This window comes from Electrona antarctica (genome assembly GCF_951216825.1).
Source record: "Electrona antarctica genome assembly, chromosome: 22".
Classification (NCBI taxonomy): Eukaryota; Metazoa; Chordata; class Actinopteri; order Myctophiformes; family Myctophidae; genus Electrona; species Electrona antarctica.
In genome coordinates, this window is record NC_136805.1 from 2223864 (window position 1) to 2243726 (window position 19863).

The following is a 19863-nucleotide window of genomic DNA, read 5'->3' on the forward strand; positions in this document are numbered from 1 at the left end:
AAAACTGATTGATTGATTGATTGATTGAAGAATGTATTTACAGATTGGAGAATTACAGTACATTTCAAGCACAACTCAATACAAAACTGTTAACTGTGGGACGACACCATAAAGCATTACACTTGTTTACAATAGGGTCCAGCATGTTCAATTCATCATAACATTTACAAATATGTTACAAATATACATGACTTCTAGATAGCCAAGAACAGGAAATCATCATAGAGGAGGTAAAAAGGGAAAATACAAATAAAAACGTACTAGTCTGGAGTTGGCCAGACACATAACGTGTATTCACTATGTCAGTGAATTCATGTTATCTGACATCTGTCTGGCCAACGCCAGGCTAGTAAACGTAATTAATGTACTTTAACAGGCAGTGTCGGTGGGCCAATCAGAGGCAGGCGGGGCGTCACCACCAGGACGTTTGTGCGTGTCTGGAAGGAACTGTGTAGTGTGTGTTGTGTTTCCAGGAGGACACATTTAGTGGTTGCACCACTGCTTTGAACAGTATAGCCGCGTCGAAGGAAGCACTGAGCAGCTGTTTGACTCTAAAACCTTCTAAAAGTGAGTATATTGCATTGTTTACTTCATTATTATGTATGTCTGTGTGTTGTAGACACTCGGTTGGAACTCATTTATCATGTAGATTTGTAAGCAGAACCACGAGGATTGTTTTACGTGTTGTTTTTATTTATTGTTGTTTACGTTTGTTCCCGTTTCTATCATGTGTGTTGTTAGTAAAAGTACCAAAGTATCTTCTTGAAGTACTCGCAAACACGCACGTTTTCAAATGTAGCCTATAATACAATCAATGTTTTAAAAAGAGAATCTTTTGAAAATAGCAAATCTACTAGCCTAGCCCCATATGTGCCCTCTCCCTACGCTCATTCTGTAGCTCCGAGTTGAGGTCACACACAGGGCCCCTCCCACCCCGTTCATAAACGGCGCATGTTTCCACAAGGAACGATTCTTACCCTTTTCTAAACGATTAATCCAAAACGTGAAGGGGCATAAAGGGTTTACACTAATTCAAATTTACCAACGTCCAAGAAAATCAGAGTTTAAACGGTTACGAGCGTTACAGCGGTTGGTTTAGTCAGCCGCTTCCATGTTTATCAAGGGATTCGTGCGTGTGCGCGTGCATGTCGAGTGAACTGAAGTCAGTTGGAAATTTTCGCCCAGGGGAGGCGCCGGGGAGGCGCTAAAGGTTTTCAACTTCCTTGAAAAACATGCTAAACAACCGCTAGACGCTCGTGTAACCGTTTAAAGTTGGATTTTCTTGGACGTTGCTAAATTTGAATTAGTGTAAACCCTTTCTGCCCCTTCACGTTTTGGATTAATTGTTTAGAAAAGGGTAAGAATCGTTCTTTGTGGAAACATGCGCCGTTTCTGAACGGGGTGGGAGGGGCCCTGTGTGTGACCTCATCTCGGAGCTACAGAATGAGCGTAGGGAGAGGGCACATATGGGGCTACTACTAGCCCTGCAACATGACTTAAGTACGAGCGTCATGTGAACCATGGCTACAAATCCCAATCCAAACTCCCAATGTGTCTCATTGTATATATAATATTATATATGTAATATATAATATATATGTAATATATAATAGGGCTGAAGTGGTTAATGTTAATGTATGTTTTGTTATAATGACTATAATCTTCAATAAATTGTAGTGGAGTAAAAGTATCTGCCTCCTAGTGGAGTAGAAGTAATACAAGTACTGAACTGGAAATACTGCCGTAAAGTAAAAAATAATAATATCTCAATTGGGTACAGTAAGTACAATACTTGAGTAAACCTACTTAGTTACTTTCCACCACTGAAGAGAAGACGAGTAAATTAATAAGCAGTGAGTTAAAAAAAATAAAAAAAATAACTAGGAACTGGTGGAACAGAGACAAACTTAAATTAAACCAAAGACTGAACGTCTTGTTTGAACTAATTTCAAGGATTCGAGCCTTGAATCCATTTCCCTCTCATTCATTATCGTGAGACATGGCCAAAGCATTTCCGAAATTCCGGGGTGGGTGGGTCCCCCCCAGCCCAAAATGTTGAGAACCCCTGAGTTAAACCACATGTAACAGTAATGTAGTGTGTTCTCTCTCCACCACTAACCTCACCTCAGTCATGAGTTAAACCACATGTAACAGTAATGTAGTGTGTTCTCTCTCCACCTCACCTCAGCCATGAGTTAAACCACATGTAACAGTAATGTAATGTGTTCTCTCTCCACCTCACCTCAGCCATGAGTTAAACCACATGTAACAGTAATGTAGTGTGTTCTCTCTCCACCTCACCTCACCTCAGCCATGAGTTAAACCACATGTAACAGTAATGTAGTGTGTTCTCTCTCCACCTCACCTCAGCCACGAGTTAAACGGTTAAACCACCGTTTTTTTTTACCATGTAAATAGTAATGTTGTGTGTTCTCTCAATTAAATTCAAAAGGCTTTCTCGACATGAGAACATATACGTATATCCTCTCTCCACCACGCTGTACCTCAGCCATGGCTGACAACATCCTGGACCTGGATGCTGCGGTTGCCTGCCAGAGAGAATCACCAAAGGTTGCCAAGAGGATGAGACTGGACACTGACCATGTGAGACTGGACACTGACCATGTGAGACTGGACACTGACCATGTGAGTGTGTGCTATATAAATGCACCATTTACCATTTTAGATTGGCTATTTTCGTATTTCGTATTTGAACTAAGTGATCAAACTAGCAATAGAATACAAGTTTAGAAGCATCTTCCAGGAACATGATTGGTCTCAGAAATGTCATAAAAGCAAAGAGCTTATAATGCCTCGAATATGTGATTTCTGCAGCCGGTCGGCTGTTATGGACGATTCATACTCCTATTTTAGAGCCGAATAAAAGTCGGTTCAGCTCTGTAGAGCCTACAATGTGACATCATTTTAGGTTCGGGGGGCGGGTACCGTCCTAAAGTCGGCTCTTCGGTGCTACTGAACATTAGTATGAATATGAATCGGCCCTTAGAACGGCATCAACAGTAGGTTTAGAATGTTCACACACCTAAAACATGTTACATTAGAATGTTCACATACCTAAAACATGTTACATTTTCAGGTCTTCAGTCTTGAGATTTTATTTTGCTTCGTTCATGCATGTCCCGTTTCCCATAGCACAATAGCACACCCTGCCTCTCAAACCCACAGCTATGCGTAGCATTGATCACTCCTTTGTAATCTAATAAGGGCATGTCCAGACAAGACAGACTTCACTAGCCTCCTTTAACAATGCTGTAGAGAAGTCGTTCACACTCCCCTACCCCCAAGTCTGTCTGCCTCACAGCTGTGCTAAATCAATGGCATTACTATGCAAGACCGCAACATGCATAACGGTCTTAAGTCCTATTCATAGTCCAGTTTTTGGTGAAGAGGTGACCACCAAAACGTGGTTAGTAAAAACAGAGAGATGTGTTGTGTGAGCGGTGACCACCGCGGCTCAGTGTTTTCGGTGGTCACCTCTTCACCCAAAACTGGACTTTTAAAAGCCTTAAATTAGCCTTAAATTATCACTTCACTGTCATCTGGGAACCCCCCAAAACCATGTGGGGACACCCCCCCCCCCCCCCCCCCACAGGTTGAGAACCCCTGCCCTAGAATATGCAGCAAGAGGCACCAAGCACCAAAATCCAGTAAACGGGTTTACTGGCGGTGAGCGGAACGCCACGCCCCTCCCCCTTCATTCGCGACGTGCCAATTACCCCCAGATCATTTGCATGACAACAACAGGTTTACCTGAACGTCCTCATACACCTTTTTTTAAAATTCAAGACATTCCTTGAGAAGATTTACAAAATGTTTCCTGCTACTATTTATAATTGAGTAAACTATAATTGTATAACATTAATCACACATTAACTTAATTAAGAAGATGTTTTCTGATGCTGGTCTCGTCGCGAGTCGACTCTCACTGTCCGTCCACTACTGTCATACAGGCTGGTCCAGCAGCACAGGAAGCCTGCAGTTCACCCCCCTGCCCTCTGGGTGGTGCTGACGTTGCACTCCAGGAGGGGGACATCAGTGTGCGTATGACTCCGTGGGGCGGCGAGCGGGACAAGATCTTTGATGCTCTCAACAGGCTGCGTCTCGACCGTACCTTGTGTGATGTGATTCTGTGCTGTGAGGGACAGGAGGTCCCCTGCCACCGTGCTGTTCTGGCCTCCTTCAGCCCTTACTTTGAGGTAAATTAATCCAAGTTCAATTCAAGTAATCGGGCCGTCTGGTCTGGGGCATACATTAAGTAAGACCTAAACTATGGACATTTGAAGCCAAACGTTCTGCTTTCCAACAGGCCATGTTTACATCTGGCACGGAGGAGTCCACACAGGACAGAGTGACCATCAGAGAGGAACCCCAGATGATTGCATTGCTGGTGAACTACGCCTACACATATACGGTGTCCTTCTGCGCTGATAATGCACAGGTAATGTGTTGCCACTAAGAATACGATACACTCAACTCACGATACGATACGTATCACGATATGAGGTTCACGATACGATTTTTCACGATATTTTAAACACAAAACTTTCCAGACAAATGACTGAAAAATCTTTTTTATTATTCCCCCCCCCCCCCCCCCCCCAGGCTATTTGTATTTAACTACATCGCTAAAGTATCATTACTTTTCATGTCAAATTACTTAATTTCTGTGCAACAACTGTAAACATGCTTTCTTGTTTAGAACCTAGTAAAAAGCTTTCTTTGATGACATCTGAGAATAGATGTAGACCTATTTGACAGTGCAGAAACATAATTGCCTTCCTTGATGTATTAATGAGCATCAACGACCATCACCTGGGCACAGTCAGACACACAGCTCCCCTCTGCAGGCTTCTACAACTGAAAGTGACTGCATGGAGTCTGTCTCATTTCTCTCCAAAAGCAGCCCCCCTAATAATAATAATTATTATTATTTTGTAATCGATTTTTATATTTATTCAATCGATCATATATATCGTCGGGATTAATATCAATATATATATATCGATATATACGATATATCATTACATGCCTAGTTACCGTCATCATAAACCTCATTGTCTCCATGTTTGTCCTACATAGCATCAGTGCTTACATTCATTGTTTTCTTCATTTGTTCTATAGGCCCTGCTGGCAGCGTCAGACTTGTTGGAAATCGCGGCTGTTCGAAAGGCCTGCTGTGACTACATGAAGGACATCAAACGTTGGGTAGGGATTTGTTGCTTTTCATATTGAGAGGGTTTGGGGCGTATTGTTGCTGTTTGGGAGGGGAAGATGGATGGCATTGCTTTTCAGAGGAAACCTCATAACTCCATTTTTGAGGTTTGATTTTATTCCATAAATCAGTGCTATTGAACACCCTTTATGTCTGTGTGTTGTTTTGAAAATATTGAACCAATGGAAAGTAGTAAAAAACGCATTGGACAAAACCTTAACTCCATTGGACCCTCAAACTGTCTGCTAAAACAGCTAACTCCACCACCTCTCTCCTTCTCATGCAAGTAATTGACAATATCTAAAGACACAACACCAACTTTGATGGGGCAGTATTGCATTGTTTAAGCACAGAACATCCTAATTCACACTTGGAAATATTCAAATTTGCCCCTTATGCACAAAATCGGTTATCTGTATTGGCCGATCGTGAGAAAAGAAAATCGGGATCGGGATCGGTCCCCCAAAAACCTGATCGCATCACACCTAATTATGCATCTACCTCTGGATGTTGTGGTTAGGCTATGGAATGAGCTCCCCTTCCACCTAAGAACTGAGGTCTCTGTGGACACTTTTATTAAAGGACTCCTAAAAACTTTTAGCCTTTTCAGACATGCCTTTTATAACCCTAGTTGACTACAAGATTCTGTGTTGTAACACAATCCTGTTTTCCTTTGTTCAATTTCACCGGCTTGGTTAAATGTTGATTGTTTTATTTTTATAAAAATGTTGCCTTATTTTTGTTACTTTTATTGTTGTTAAAGCACTTTGTGATTGTCTGCGAAAGGTGCTCTACAGATACATTTATTTTCTTGCTTTCTTTTTGCACTTCAGGAGAACCGAGAGGCCACCGGTCTCCCGCTGAGGGGAGAGGAGAGAGGCGCTGTCGTGTATGTGGACCCAGAGCATCCGGCTCTAGGTACCATGTTTATGCATCAACCTCCATCGGAGATTGGGAATTATTGGGACCAACACAATTCCAGGAAGGTGTTAGATGGTCTCAACAGGCTGCGTCTCAACAGTGTCTTGTGTGATGTGATTCTGTGCTGTGAGGGACAGGAGGTCCCCTGCCATCGCGCTGTCCTGGCCTCCTTCAGTCCTTACTTTGAGGTAATGCATTTACATTTATTGACCTGCTGTAGTGTTCTTAACTTGGCTTTTATATGAACTGATCTGAACTGATTATGTCAATGAATTGTTTACACAATGTACATCAGGGTAGGCAAGTCACAGTGATTACATATTAATGTACATCAGGGTAGGCATGTCACAGTGATTACATATTAATGTACATCAGGGTAGGCATGTCACAGTGATTACATATTAATGTACATCAGGGTAGGCATGTCACAGTGATTACATATTAATCACCTAATCACAGTTGGAGATAATAGGCCTATCTCACAGCCCGCTTTTCACGCCCACTTCCGGTAAATAGTGGCGTCTTTAACATTAGCATTTACACGTTTTTTTCTCTGGAGAATCTAAGTACATTTTCTAATGTAAAAATGTGACAGACCAATATTATTATGAAGCAAACAAGATGGTAAATCAGCTCGAACAGATAGAACAAACCTTACCTTGAGAAAACAAAAGTTGTAGACTTCTTAAATTACCTCTGTTAACATGTAGCGTCTATGGAGTGACGTCACGCTATCACCACTAACCCCAAAAGGGGGCGTATTAAGGGGGGTGGGGAAATTCTGTGAGATAGGCTTATCACAATGATGTTTTTTGTCAATCGTTTCCATGTTGAAAAATGGCCATACATTTTTTTTATAATAGCAAGCATATAAGGCAAACAAATTGTAACGTTCCAATGGTCAATGCAAAAAATAATAATCGTAATTGCGATTGTTTGTTGCATTGTTTTTCATGTCAATCATCGAAACCTTAATTAATGTAGCGGATGTGAAAAGGAGAAGTTTTGTGACTATTTATTTTATTAGGGGCATCATCACCTTTATTTATACTCGGAAATACAGTTGAGGGCAAGCCCTCATTTTCAACGTAGCCGAGGTTACAATACACAAAATACAGTTGAGGGCAAGCCCTCATTTTCAACGTAGCCGAGCGAGGTTACAATACACAAGGTACAGTCAAAAAATAACATTATAAATCAGGATAAATTACAAAGGAACTTTATACAGAACAACCATCAGTAAAATAAATCAATTGAAGCAGAAGCAATCACTGTGAAAAATGTTCTGGAGCATTCCTTTGAACTGACCGAAGGATGGCAGGGAGCTCAGTTTTAAGGAGTTTTGGAGTTCCTTCCACGAAGTTGGGCCATTGACAGAAAAGGGCATGGGGACTACCAGCGCTGCCCTTGTGATTCCCCCTCCCCCATGGACACTCAAACCATTGTCCTTTCCAACGTGCACAGGCCATGTTTACGTCTGGTATGAGGGAGTCCACACAGGACAGAGTGACCATCAGTGGAGTAGAACCTCACACCATTGGAGTATTGGTGAACTACGCCTACACTGGTGTGGTGTGCACCACAAAGGCACATATGCAGGTAATGTACAATGCATAATAAACCTACTTTTCAACATTATTGTCCTATATCGGTTCTTAACAAAAAAAAAGTGAGGATACCATGTGAGGATACCTACTCTAGGGGACACGGGGAGAACATGCAAACTCATTGCATTTCATAACGTCACCTGTTACATAGCCAGCGCCACATTCAGTAGTGCAAACAACTGATGGCTGTGTGGGGTGAGTTTAGTGAATGATAAGGGGACGTCGCAGGACAACAGCAGTAGCTGTGTGGGGTGAGTTTAGTGAATGATAAGGGGACGTCGCAGGACAACAGCAGTAGCTGTGTGGGGTGAGTTTAGTGAATGATAAGGGGGTGTCGCAGGACAACAGCAGCAGCTGTGTGGGGTGAGTTTAGGACTCACCCCACAATATGCAGTAGCTGCGCAGTGCATATTGATATAATGTCAAACTGGTGTTTCTCCTCAACCCGCACCACAGACCAATCAGAAGCCACGGTTCCATTTCAACCCTCATATGTCCCAACAGTTCCGCCTACCTGTGTGGAGAATAGGAGACTGTCCAGACTGAGTAGCGCAGTGACATTTTCAGATCTGCGGAACGCAGCGAATCAGGTTGGAACCCAGGCTACCATATCGGTGCTTAACAAAGACATGTTGTTAATTTGTTCCAGGCCCTGCTAGCAGCCTCGGTGATGTTTGACGTTGCGGTTGTTCAAAAGGAGTGCTGTGACTACATGGTGCAACATGTTGTGGACATTAATAACTGTGTGGAGCTGTACTGCTTCGCCGAGGCCCATTCCTGTGAAGGCTTGCAGACAAAAAGCATGCATTACATGGAGGAACACTTCAGTGTCGTATACCAGCAGGTCAGTTATTTGATGCTTTCTACGTTTTTTTTGGTTTCTGCTATAACTTCGTTTTACAAACGTATTACTCGACCAGACCTGAGTAGAAACAGTCATTCACAGACATTAGATGTATTTCAGCGACAGTCACATGTCCATTTCACTAAACAAATCATCTATCACCAGTGAACACCTTCCAGGCGAGACAATGTGACTTCAAGTATAAAATGGTAAATGGTGCAATTATATAGCGCCTTTATCCAAATCGCTTTACAGAGATTGTGCATTACATCCACCCATTCACACACACATTCATACACCGATGGCAGCGAAAACCATGCAAGGCACCGACCAGCTCATCAGGAGCAATCAGGGGTTCAGAGTCTTGCTCAAGGACACTTCGACACTAACTCTGGGAGGAGCCCGGGGGTTTGAACTGGCAACCTTACGGTTACCATCCAGCCACTCTACCGCCTGAGCCACCGCCGCCCCCTAGTGGCCACTCTACCCCTGAGCCACCACCGCCCCCTAGTGACCACTCTACCCCTGAGCCACCGCCGCCCCCTAGCGGCCACTCTACCCCTGAGCCACCGCCTCCCCCTAGTGGCCACTCTACCCCTGAGCCACCGCCGCCCCCTAGTGGCCACTCTACCCCTGAGCCACCACCGCCCCCTAGCGGCCACTCTACCCCTGAGCCACCGCCTCCCCCTAGTGGCCACTCTACCCCTGAGCCACCGCCGCCCCCTAGTGGCCACTCTACCCCTGAGCCACCGCCGCCCCCTAGTGGCCACTCTACCCCTGAGCCACCGCCGCCCCCTAGTGGCCACTCTACCCCCTGAGCCACCGCCGCCCCAAGTATGAGAACAGGGTCTTCATCTATCAGCTAATCTACCGTAGTCTCTTCTACCAATAGGAGGAGTTTCTCTCTCTCTCAGTGGAAAGGCTGACAGAGGTTCTCTCCAGTGACCATCTGAATGTTCCAGAGGAGGACATGGTGTTTGAGGCTGCCATGCTGTGGTTAGACAAGTGTCCTACCCACAAGCAGAGCTTTGGACAGGTCAGTCATTTCTTATTCTCGCACCTTGTAAGACAATCAGAGGTCTCTGCCTGTCGATACGTCAGGGGTCTTCTAAATGTAAGGTAGTTTCTAGAACAGAGCCCACTGCTTGCTTGACGTCTATAATGTGTTATAAGTAACTTGCTGGTATTCTGCATGTTTTTTTTATTATTTACTAGTCCAACTGGATATTGGGTGAAACACATTATGCTGTATATAATATTGTTCTGTGTTCTTGAAGGTGTTGGAGCACATCCGTCTGCCTCTCATCAGTCCCTCCTACCTCCACACTGTGGTTGAGAGTCTGGATGTGGTGAAAGAACAGCAGGGCTGTCAGAGGTTCATCTCTGAAGCCAAGGGGGAGCAGCCATACTCTAACACAGCACGCCCACGCAGTACCACTGGTAGGTACCCTGTTGAACACTTGCATGCATGCGGCCGTGCTATTTTTGGAAAAAATAAATATCTTGGTGTTTTAAAAGGTGACGAGCTGAAAGTCGACATCTATCCAAAGGCCAGCATGCCTGTCTGTGAGATATGGTCTCTTTTCATGAAATAAACTCTTGAATGTTGACCCTGATGAAGGCCCATGCAGGCCGAAACGCGTTGGTCGTGTTTTTAATATTTAAAGTAAACTAATCAATGAAATAAAGGATTTTTCTACTTCTACTGGACAGAGCTGCCTTGGACCCTCTTTTAAGTTCGCCACCTTATATCTCCTTCCACAGTGACATTGACTCAAGGTATAGAACTTTTTAAGAACTCTTGTGCTTTGCTATATGAAACCCTCTCCAAAGAGCACCTGTCTACAGTTCTCTCTACATATAAAGGACCCACGTAGCGCTTCTTCGTTTCTTTTTTTCTGAAACTCTTGAATGTACTCTGTCTGACCTGCTCCTGCTCCCCCCCTGGATGCAGTGATCGTGGTGGTGGGAGAAACGCGCAAAAGGAAAGGCAGCAACACATTTGACAGCTTTGATCCCCTGACAGAAGAGTGGAGGACAGTTGAAGACTTGCCCATGAAAACGGACAGTCCTGCCATGGTCGCCTCAGGTGAGAAGTTGGTCGACTCAATCGACTTGTTGATCAACTTTTGTCTTGCCTCTGAATTCAATTCAATTAAAATTAGCGGACTCGGGTCCATACACAAAGTACAAACAAATAAGACATACAAGAAAAAGTAATTAAATGGATGTAAAATAAAAATAGTACACAACTTAACCCATTCTGGGTGGGAACCCCTTTTGGGGTTCTGTACAGTATGTACAGTATTCAACAAAATAAAGTGATGCTATATAAATAGAAAACTGGGTTAATCCACAGGTATTTAACACCCCGAACGCCCGGGATTATTTAATCCGCAATTACATTAAATCATAGATCAATTACATTAAATCATAGATCAATTACATTAAATCAATTACATTAAATCATAGCGCCAAGCGATTTATAGCAGCCAAATATACCAAAACACTCGAGGCGATCGACAACAACGGGATGTATAGTTAATTATAACGCGACTAGCGACGGGACCGCGGTGGGCCGTCTAACACATCATTTTTCTTTTCTTAGAATTGGACGGAATGATTTAGATCAAGAGTTATTAACGTTTTAACATTTTCGATCTCGTCGGCTAAAATGGCTTAATATAAGCGCCCAGCAGCTTCTATTATATCACCACACACTGGAACTATTTTGATGAATTTCTGTGAATTTCTTCAGCGATATATGAAGACATTTCAAGTTGTGTATGCATATTTTGAAACAATGTATTTCTTTTTAACAATGAAAGCTTACGTCATTGTTTTAATTCTGCTCCTCTCCCACCATATAGGCTCTACTCTGTATCTGGCTGGAGGATGTGACAGGCCGGGTCATTTTCGTGGTAGTGACACTAGTGACATGTGGCGCTTCGATGCTCAGAACGAAAAATGGATGAAGATGGCTTCCATGAAGGAGGAACGCGCTTGCTTCAGTAAGCTGTCAAACTATTCTAATTTAGCCCCCTTTCCCTGCCAAGAATATTTAACCAAAAAAGCCCAGACTGCCATAATTGACATCGATGTATGTTTACTCAGGTTTAAGTAGTCACAGAATATTCATCTTCACTACTATCGCACACCGAGACATTCGTTTGTGAAAATAGTCGGTTTGAAAATCCGTCCATGTAATCCATAGTTAGATTAGAGCCCATTCAAGATTGAATGGTCTCTCAGGGGGAAAGGACACACAAACAAGGCAGAGAACATTGTCCCCACCAGGGAATAAAAAGGAGTTTTACGAGCACATGGCTGTCACATGTGTTTCTGGGTTGATCATAGATTACCTCCCTCTAGTGGAAACACTGACAGGATTATCCATTGAAATAAATGGACCCTAGCCTCGGTAGTCGCTGTACCGCACTGTTGTGACGAAAAGAGAGTTGAGCCAGAAGGCAAAGCTCTCTGTCTACCGAGCAATCTTCGTTCCTACTCTCACCTATGGTCATGAAGTGTGGGTCATGACCGAAAGAATAAGGTCGCGAATACAATCGGCCAAAATGAGTTTTCTTCGACGGGTGGCTGGCTCTCCCTTAGAGATGGGGTGAGAAGTTTAGTCACACAAGAGAGACTCGGAGTAGAACCGCTGCTCCTTCGCCTGGAAAGGAGTCAGCTGAGGTGGTTCGTGCATCTGGTTAGGATGCCTCTCGGGCGCCTCCCTAGGGAGGTCCTCGACGCACGTCCCACTGCGAGGAGACCCCGGGGCAGACCAAGGATCACGACCCACTGGGCAGACCAAGACGCAGTTGGAGGAAACGCATTGACTCACTGGCCTTGGAACGTCTCGGAATCCCCCAGGAGGAAGTCACTAATGTTGCTCTGGAGAGGGAAGTCTGGAGCACTCTGGTGGAGCTGTTGCCCCCACGACCCGACTACGGATAAGCGGTTGAAGATGGATGGATGGATGGAAGGATGAATGGATAGCCTCGACGACCATGCATGTCCAACACGAACGTGTGGCCTTCTAACGATTATGTTGTATCTTTTTTTTCCACAGGCCTGGTGATGCTGGATGGATATATGTTTGCAGTGGGGGGGTGGGGGATGGGGGGTGACTGCCCAATAGAACGGTACGACCCGAGCACGGACACCTGGGAGGTGATGGGGGAGGACAGAGTGGGAGCGCATTACGGTGTTGACAGCTGTGACCTGGGCGTGGAGACCAGGGGGCCGAAGAAGGATACCGGAGCGGGAAAGCATTACGACCCTAGCAGCTGTGACGTGGTCGCACTGGACGGACATCTCTATTTTATTGGTATGGAACAGATTCATGGACCTGCAGGTTCAGCCTGCTGGGTTTCATGAGGTTGTGTTTTTCATGTAGTAATAATAATAATGAATTGCATTTTTATAGTGCTTTTCTATGCACTACGTGCCTACTCAAAGCGCTTTACAATGGTTCATTCATTCATACATTGGGAGGTGAAGCGGCGAACAGTCGAAGCCAGCGTCCTCACTTCCCACATTCACACACCAATGGTGGCGAGCTCACACCGACCGACCCATTGAAGGCAATGTAGGGTTCAGTGTCTTGCCCAAGGACACTTTGACATGTAGCGTTAGTGTATGTCAAGCATAATGGTTCACTGAAAACGTACAAATATACTTTGGTATTATTTTATTACGTATTCATGCTTCACCTGTTGGCGGTGAATAACGTTTTGACGTGTGTGTGTGTGTGTGTCCTCCTGGACTCTAGGTGGTGATCCACAATTTTATCCCGACAACAAGCCAGGTGGCCTTTTGGCCAAGTACAACCCTAAAACCTCCGTGTGGACACAACTCGCTCCTATGCAGATTCCACGTACAGACTCAGCCGCTTGTGTTCTGAATGGAAAGATCTACGTTACAGGTATCTTACCTTATTTCCTTACCTTTAAGTAGTCACATGTTTATGCCCACTACGGTCGATCGCACCGACCGTGGTTAATCACAGAGCCTTTTGTTGTGCTTTAGTCACTAAACTTTTCCACATGTTCAGAGTCATTTCTGAAAAAGACATAAGCCTAGTATTTTTTTAAAATCATACTATCATTGTCGATATAACGCCATTTAGGTCAACGATATAATTATGTTGTGATATAATAATATTGTGCTGGAGGATGCTAAACGAACACCAGTCTTAGTAGTGGTGCCAGCTCACACCAGTCTTAGTAGTGGTGCAGCTCACACCAGTCTTAGTAGTGGTGCAGCTCACACCAGTCTTAGTAGTGGTGCAGCTCACACCAGTCTTAGTAGTGGTGCAGCTCACACCAGTCTTAGTAGTGGTGCAGCTCACACCAGTCTTAGTAGTGGTGCAGCTCACACCAGTCTTAGTAGTGGTGCAGCTCACACCAGTCTTAGTAGTGGAGCAGCTCACACCAGTCTTAGTAGTGGTGCAGCTCACACCAGTCTTAGTAGTGGAGCCAGCTCACACCAGTCTTAGTAGTGGTGCCAGCTCACACCAGTCTTAGTAGTGGTGCCAGCTCACACCAGTCTTTGTAGTGGTGCCAGCTCACACCAGTCTTAGTAGTGGTGCCAGCTCACACCAGTCTTAGTAGTGGTGCAGCTCACACCAGTCTTAGTAGTGGTGCAGCTCACACCAGTCTTAGTGGTGCAGCTCACACCAGTCTTAGTGGTGGTCTAGCTCACACCAGTCTTAGTGGTGCCAGCTCACACCAGTCTTAGTAGTGGTGCCAGCTCACACCAGTCTTAGTAGTGGTGCAGCTCACACCAGTCTTAGTAGTGGTGCAGCTCACACCAGTCTTAGTAGTGGTGCAGCTCACACCAGTCTTAGTGGTGCAGCTCACACCAGTCTTAGTGGTGGTCTAGCTCACACCAGTCTTAGTAGTGGTGCCAGCTCACACCAGTCTTAGTAGTGGTGCCAGCTCACACCAGTCTTAGTAGTGGTGCAGCTCACACCAGTCTTAGTAGTGGTGCAGCTCACACCAGTCTTAGTAGTGGTGCAGCTCACACCAGTCTTAGTGGTGCCAGCTCACACCAGTCTTAGTAGTGGTGCCAGCTCACACCAGTCTTAGTAGTGGTGCAGCTCACACCAGTCTTAGTAGTGGTGCAGCTCACACCAGTCTTAGTAGTGGTGCAGCTCACACCAGTCTTAGTAGTGGTGCAGCTCACACCGGTCTTAGTAGTGGTGCAGCTCACACCAGTCTTAGTAGTGGTGCAGCTCACACCAGTCTTAGTAGTGGTGCAGCTCACACCAGTCTTAGTAGTGGTGCAGCTCACACCAGTCTTAGTAGTGGTGCAGCTCACACCAGTCTTAGTAGTGGTGCAGCTCACACCAGTCTTAGTAGTGGTGCAGCTCACACCAGTCTTAGTAGTGGAGCCAGCTCACACCAGTCTTAGTAGTGGTGCCAGCTCACACCAGTCTTAGTAGTGGTGCAGCTCACACCAGTCTTAGTAGTGGAGCAGCTCACACCAGTCTTAGTAGTGGTGCAGCTCACACCAGTCTTAGTAGTGGAGCCAGCTCACACCAGTCTTAGTAGTGGTGCAGCTCACACCAGTCTTAGTAGTGGTGCCAGCTCACACCAGTCTTAGTAGTGGTGCAGCTCACACCAGTCTTAGTAGTGGTGCCAGCTCACACCAGTCTTAGTAGTGGTGCAGCTCACACCAGTCTTAGTAGTGGTGCAGCTCACACCAGTCTTAGTAGTGGTGCAGCTCACACCAGTCTTAGTGGTGCAGCTCACACCAGTCTTAGTGGTGGTGCAGCTCACACCAGTCTTAGTAGTGGTGCCAGCTCACACCAGTCTTAGTAGTGGTGCCAGCTCACACCAGTCTTAGTAGTGGTGCAGCTCACACCAGTCTTAGTAGTGGTGCAGCTCACACCAGTCTTAGTAGTGGTGCAGCTCACACCAGTCTTAGTGGTGCCAGCTCACACCAGTCTTAGTAGTGGTGCCAGCTCACACCTGTCTTAGTAGTGGTGCAGCTCACACCAGTCTTAGTAGTGGTGCAGCTCACACCAGTCTTAGTAGTGGTGCAGCTCACACCAGTCTTAGTAGTGGTGCAGCTCACACCAGTCTTAGTAGTGGTGCAGCTCACACCAGTCTTAGTAGTGGTGCAGCTCACACCAGTCTTAGTAGTGGTGCAGCTCACACCAGTCTTAGTAGTGGTGCCAGCTCACACCAGTCTTAGTGGTGCCAGCTCACACCAGTCTTAGTAGTGGTGCCAGCTCACACCTGTCTTAGTAGTGGTGCAGCTCACACCAGTCTTAGTAGTGGTGCAGCTCACACCAGTCTTAGTAGTGGTGCAGCTCACACCAGTCTTAGTAGTGGTGCAGCTCACACCAGTCTTAGTAGTGGTGCAGCTCACACCAGTCTTAGTAGTGGTGCAGCTCACACCAGTCTTAGTAGTGGTGCCAGCTCACACCAGTCTTAGTAGTGGTGCCAGCTCACACCAGTCTTAGTAGTGGTGCAGCTCACACCAGTCTTAGTAGTGGTGCAGCTCACACCAGTCTTAGTAGTGGTGCCAGCTCACACCAGTCTTAGTAGTGGTGCAGCTCACACCAGTCTTAGTAGTGGTGCCAGCTCACACCAGTCTTAGTAGTGGTGCCAGCTCACACCAGTCTTAGTAGTGGTGCCAGCTCACACCAGTCTTAGTAGTGGTGCAGCTCACACCAGTCTTAGTAGTGGTGCCAGCTCACACCAGTCTTAGTAGTGGTGCCAGCTCACACCAGTCTTAGTAGTGGTGCCAGCTCACACCAGTCTTAGTAGTGGAGCCAGCTCACACCAGTCTTAGTAGTGGTGCCAGCTCACGGCAGAAACATCTAAAGAGTTAAGAAACCAACGTTTCGGCAGATGCAACTGCCACTCTTTCTGTCTTTTTAAGACTTAACTCTTTAAGTGATATATAATAATATATCAGCGGGTAGCCTATTTAAGGGCCAGTCAACCGTCTTCCGTGAGAACGTTAGGTTTTGGTACGATGACGGGCGTATCGTCATGGACTCAAAGTAAAATTAGCTGACCTTCCCTTGGACTGAGATTAAAAAGGCATAACCCTTCCCTATTTTCCTCCAGGTTTACACTTTTTTTTCTTTCTAAATATCGACCTGTCCCATAGTCTGGAGTTTGTCCTTGTGACTGTAGTTTGGGCCCATAATGAAAGGCACTAACAGTCAATCCCTGTGTGTGGATAGGTGGTCTGTATAAACACGAGGAGTATGGCAAGGTGATAGCAGAAACGGTGGAGTGCTACAACCCGCAGACCGACCGGTGGACCATGTGTGCCCCCTTTGGAGGACGCTACAAGCACAGCGCGGTCGTGGACAAAGGAAAGATCTACGTACTGGGAGGGACGGCAATACAGGGCAATTACGATGATCACTTCCGGTAAGACACTGCAGCGGCTCCATGAATGTCTGGGAGGGGGGAAAAGTGTCTTCTGGACACTAAGGGCTCCATTTTCGTCACCGCTAAACCCCTTTTGTTTCCCCTATTTTGCAAAACATTTTTGAATAGTTAAAATGGCCAGTCTACCAGCTCACAACGTGTCAATGTAGATTGGCTAGTTGAACTATTCAAAAATGTTTTTCAAAATTATAAAAAAAAAAGAAAAAAAGAAGTTTAGGGATAAGGGTTTTAGCGGTGACGAAAATGGAGCCCTAAGTCAGTGGTTCCCAATCGTTTTAGCCTAAAAGAGAGATTAGACGTTTGCACCAGGACCCAAACTTCTGAAAATAGGGGATCCTACAAGCTTGCGACGCGTGCTTGTAGATTTTCACTACTTCTTAATTATTTTATATTCATGGAATTTCATAGATGTTTTTATTTATACAAATATTTTTATATTTTCAAAAAAAGAAAATCTTTGTCCAGTCGTGACTCGTGACCCATAAAGATTGGTCCGTCACCCACAAATGGACTAGTAGTGTCATTTGTATGTCAGCAGCAGTCGACAGGCAAGTGCTCAGGAAGTTGAAAGTACCGTAGCTTATGCTATGGTGTCTTCTGGTCCATACGAGACATTTCTTTCACATCTGTCGGTCTCTCTCTGTTCGTGTCTAGATATGCCAGAATGATCGAGTGCTACTGCGAAGAGACGGACACGTGGGAAAAGGCGGGAGAGTCAACGGCTGCTCGCTTCGGTATCAGATGTGTGTCTCTCAAGCTGCCGAGGTATCATGGTTACGACTTCGAATGTGGAGACTATGATGCTCAATATTCCCCTTCTGGAGACTCCAATGATGAGTGGTAACCCACCCGTTCCAGACCACTTATTTTTATTCCATTGTGTAAGCCGAGATCTACCAATGTGTTCCCCGGACCGCTGCACTAGAGGCACACCTTAATCTAACAGATCTACCAATGTGTTCCCCGGACCGCTGCACTAGAGGCACACCTTAATCTAACAGATCTACCAATGTGTTCCCCGGACCGCTGCACTAGAGGCACACCTTAATCTAACAGATCTACCAATGTGTTCCCCGGACCGCTGCACTAGAGGCACACCTTAATCTAACAGATCTACCAATGTGTTCCCCGGACCGCTGCACTAGAGGCACACCTTAATCTAACAGATCTACCAATGTGTTCCCCGGACCGCTGCACTAGAGGCACACCTTAATCTAACAGACTATTATTCATTTGATTACCTGCAGCTGCTGTACTAGCCTATGATGTTTTTATACCGCTGAAGTTCTTTTTTGTTTTTAAACCTGAACTGGAAACATTTTCTCTAGAAACAGGCTGTGTATCAAACATTCATGAGCATCATAAACGACAAAGATCCACTGCCACCTGTAGAAATGCACACTAGATACATTCAAAACCCTCCTACGGCTGTTGAATGAACCGTGGTAAATCCTCCTCTACGGCTGTTGAATGAACCGTGGTAAATCCTCCTCTACGGCTGTTGAATGAACAGTGGTAAATCCTCCTCTACGGCTGTTGAATGAACCGTGGTAAATCCTCCTCTACGGCTGTTGAATGAACCGTGGTAAATCCTCCTCTACGGCTGTTGAATGAACCGTGGTAAATCCTCCTCTACGGCTGTTGAATGAACCGTGGTAAATCCTCCTCTACGGCTGTTGAATGAACCGTGGTAAACCCTCCTCTACGGCTGTTGAATGAACAGTGGTAAATCCTCCTCTACGGCTGTTGAATGAACCGTGGTAAATCCTCCTCTACGGCTGTTGAATGAACCGTGGTAAATCCTCCTCTACGGCTGTTGAATGAACCGTGGTAAACCCTCCTCTACGGCTGTTGAATGAACAGTGGTAAACCCTCCTCTACGGCTGTTGAATGAACCGTGGTAAATCCTCCTCTACGGCTGTTGAATGAACCGTGGTAAATCCTCCTCTACGGCTGTTGAATGAACCGTGGTAAATCCTCCTCTACGGCTGTTGAATGAACCGTGGTAAATCCTCCTCTATGGCTGTTGAATGAACAGTGGTAAATCCTCCTCTACGGCTGTTGAATGAACCGTGGTAAACCCTCCTCTACGGCTGTTGAATGAACAGTGGTAAACCCTCCTCTACGGCTGTTGAATGAACAGTGGTAAACCCTCCTACGGCTGTTGAATGAACCGTGGTAAACCCTCCTCTACGGCTGTTGAATGAACAGTGGTAAATCCTCCTCTACGGCTGTTGAATGAACAGTGGTAAATCCTCGTTATCTATAAATGGTGAAGTATAACAAGATGTTAAAGCATCGCCACTGAGTAGACCAAAGCAATGTTGCACGTCCTACTTGCTCTCTCTCTCTCTCTCTCTCTCTCTCTCTCTCTCTCTCTCTCTCTGTGTGTATATTGTGTGTGAATGCTTCCCTCCCAACGTATATGAGATTTTTTTTTAAATCCACAGCATTTGTATGAAGACATTAAATGTATATTTTCATGCTGTACATTTCTTGTACCAACTTATTATGTTTTTAATAAAATGACAGAAAACAGAACAGCGACTTACATTAATTGTACTTTTACAGGATATTGTGTTAACAGTGTTTAGCCTCTGCACTGCATTAACTATTAATTATTAGGCTATTATTATTCATAATATTTGTTCTGGAATTGGAAGTGTTGCAATATAAGAGGTGTGTGAATCTATGTATTCACTTGCATCAAAATATAAAACTAACCTTATTCCTAAACTTCTCTCCAATGGCAACCGGATGTACTGTTTGATTGATTGAAATATGTATTAACAGTTTGCAGAATTACAGTACATTTCAAGCACAAACTCAATACAAAGA

The 19863-nt window shown here is 45.1% G+C and overlaps 1 protein-coding gene across 3 annotated transcripts; it reads left to right on the forward strand.

Annotated features, from left to right (window-relative positions):
• Positions 1–433: 433 nt before the first annotated feature.
• On the forward strand, positions 434–19558 carry LOC306914742 (kelch-like protein 24). 3 transcript variants are annotated; one of them, XM_079491925.1, is made up of 16 exons: positions 434–567; positions 2453–2646; positions 3972–4217; positions 4328–4459; positions 5143–5226; positions 6067–6342; positions 7619–7753; positions 8411–8605; positions 9498–9641; positions 9883–10045; positions 10560–10694; positions 11476–11616; positions 12678–12935; positions 13380–13532; positions 16812–17004; positions 17680–19558. In XM_079491925.1, the coding sequence occupies exons 2-16, from the start codon at positions 2464–2466 to the stop codon at positions 17867–17869; spliced, it is 2628 nt and encodes an 875-aa protein (XP_079348051.1). In that variant the 5' UTR covers positions 434–567; positions 2453–2463; the 3' UTR covers positions 17870–19558. The 3 variants fall into 3 exon arrangements, with proteins under 3 accessions (XP_079348051.1, XP_079348052.1, XP_079348053.1); XM_079491926.1 differs by having other exon boundaries at positions 2453–2625; XM_079491927.1 differs by lacking the exons at positions 4328–4459; positions 5143–5226; positions 6067–6342.
• The last annotated feature ends 305 nt before the right edge of the window (positions 19559–19863 follow it).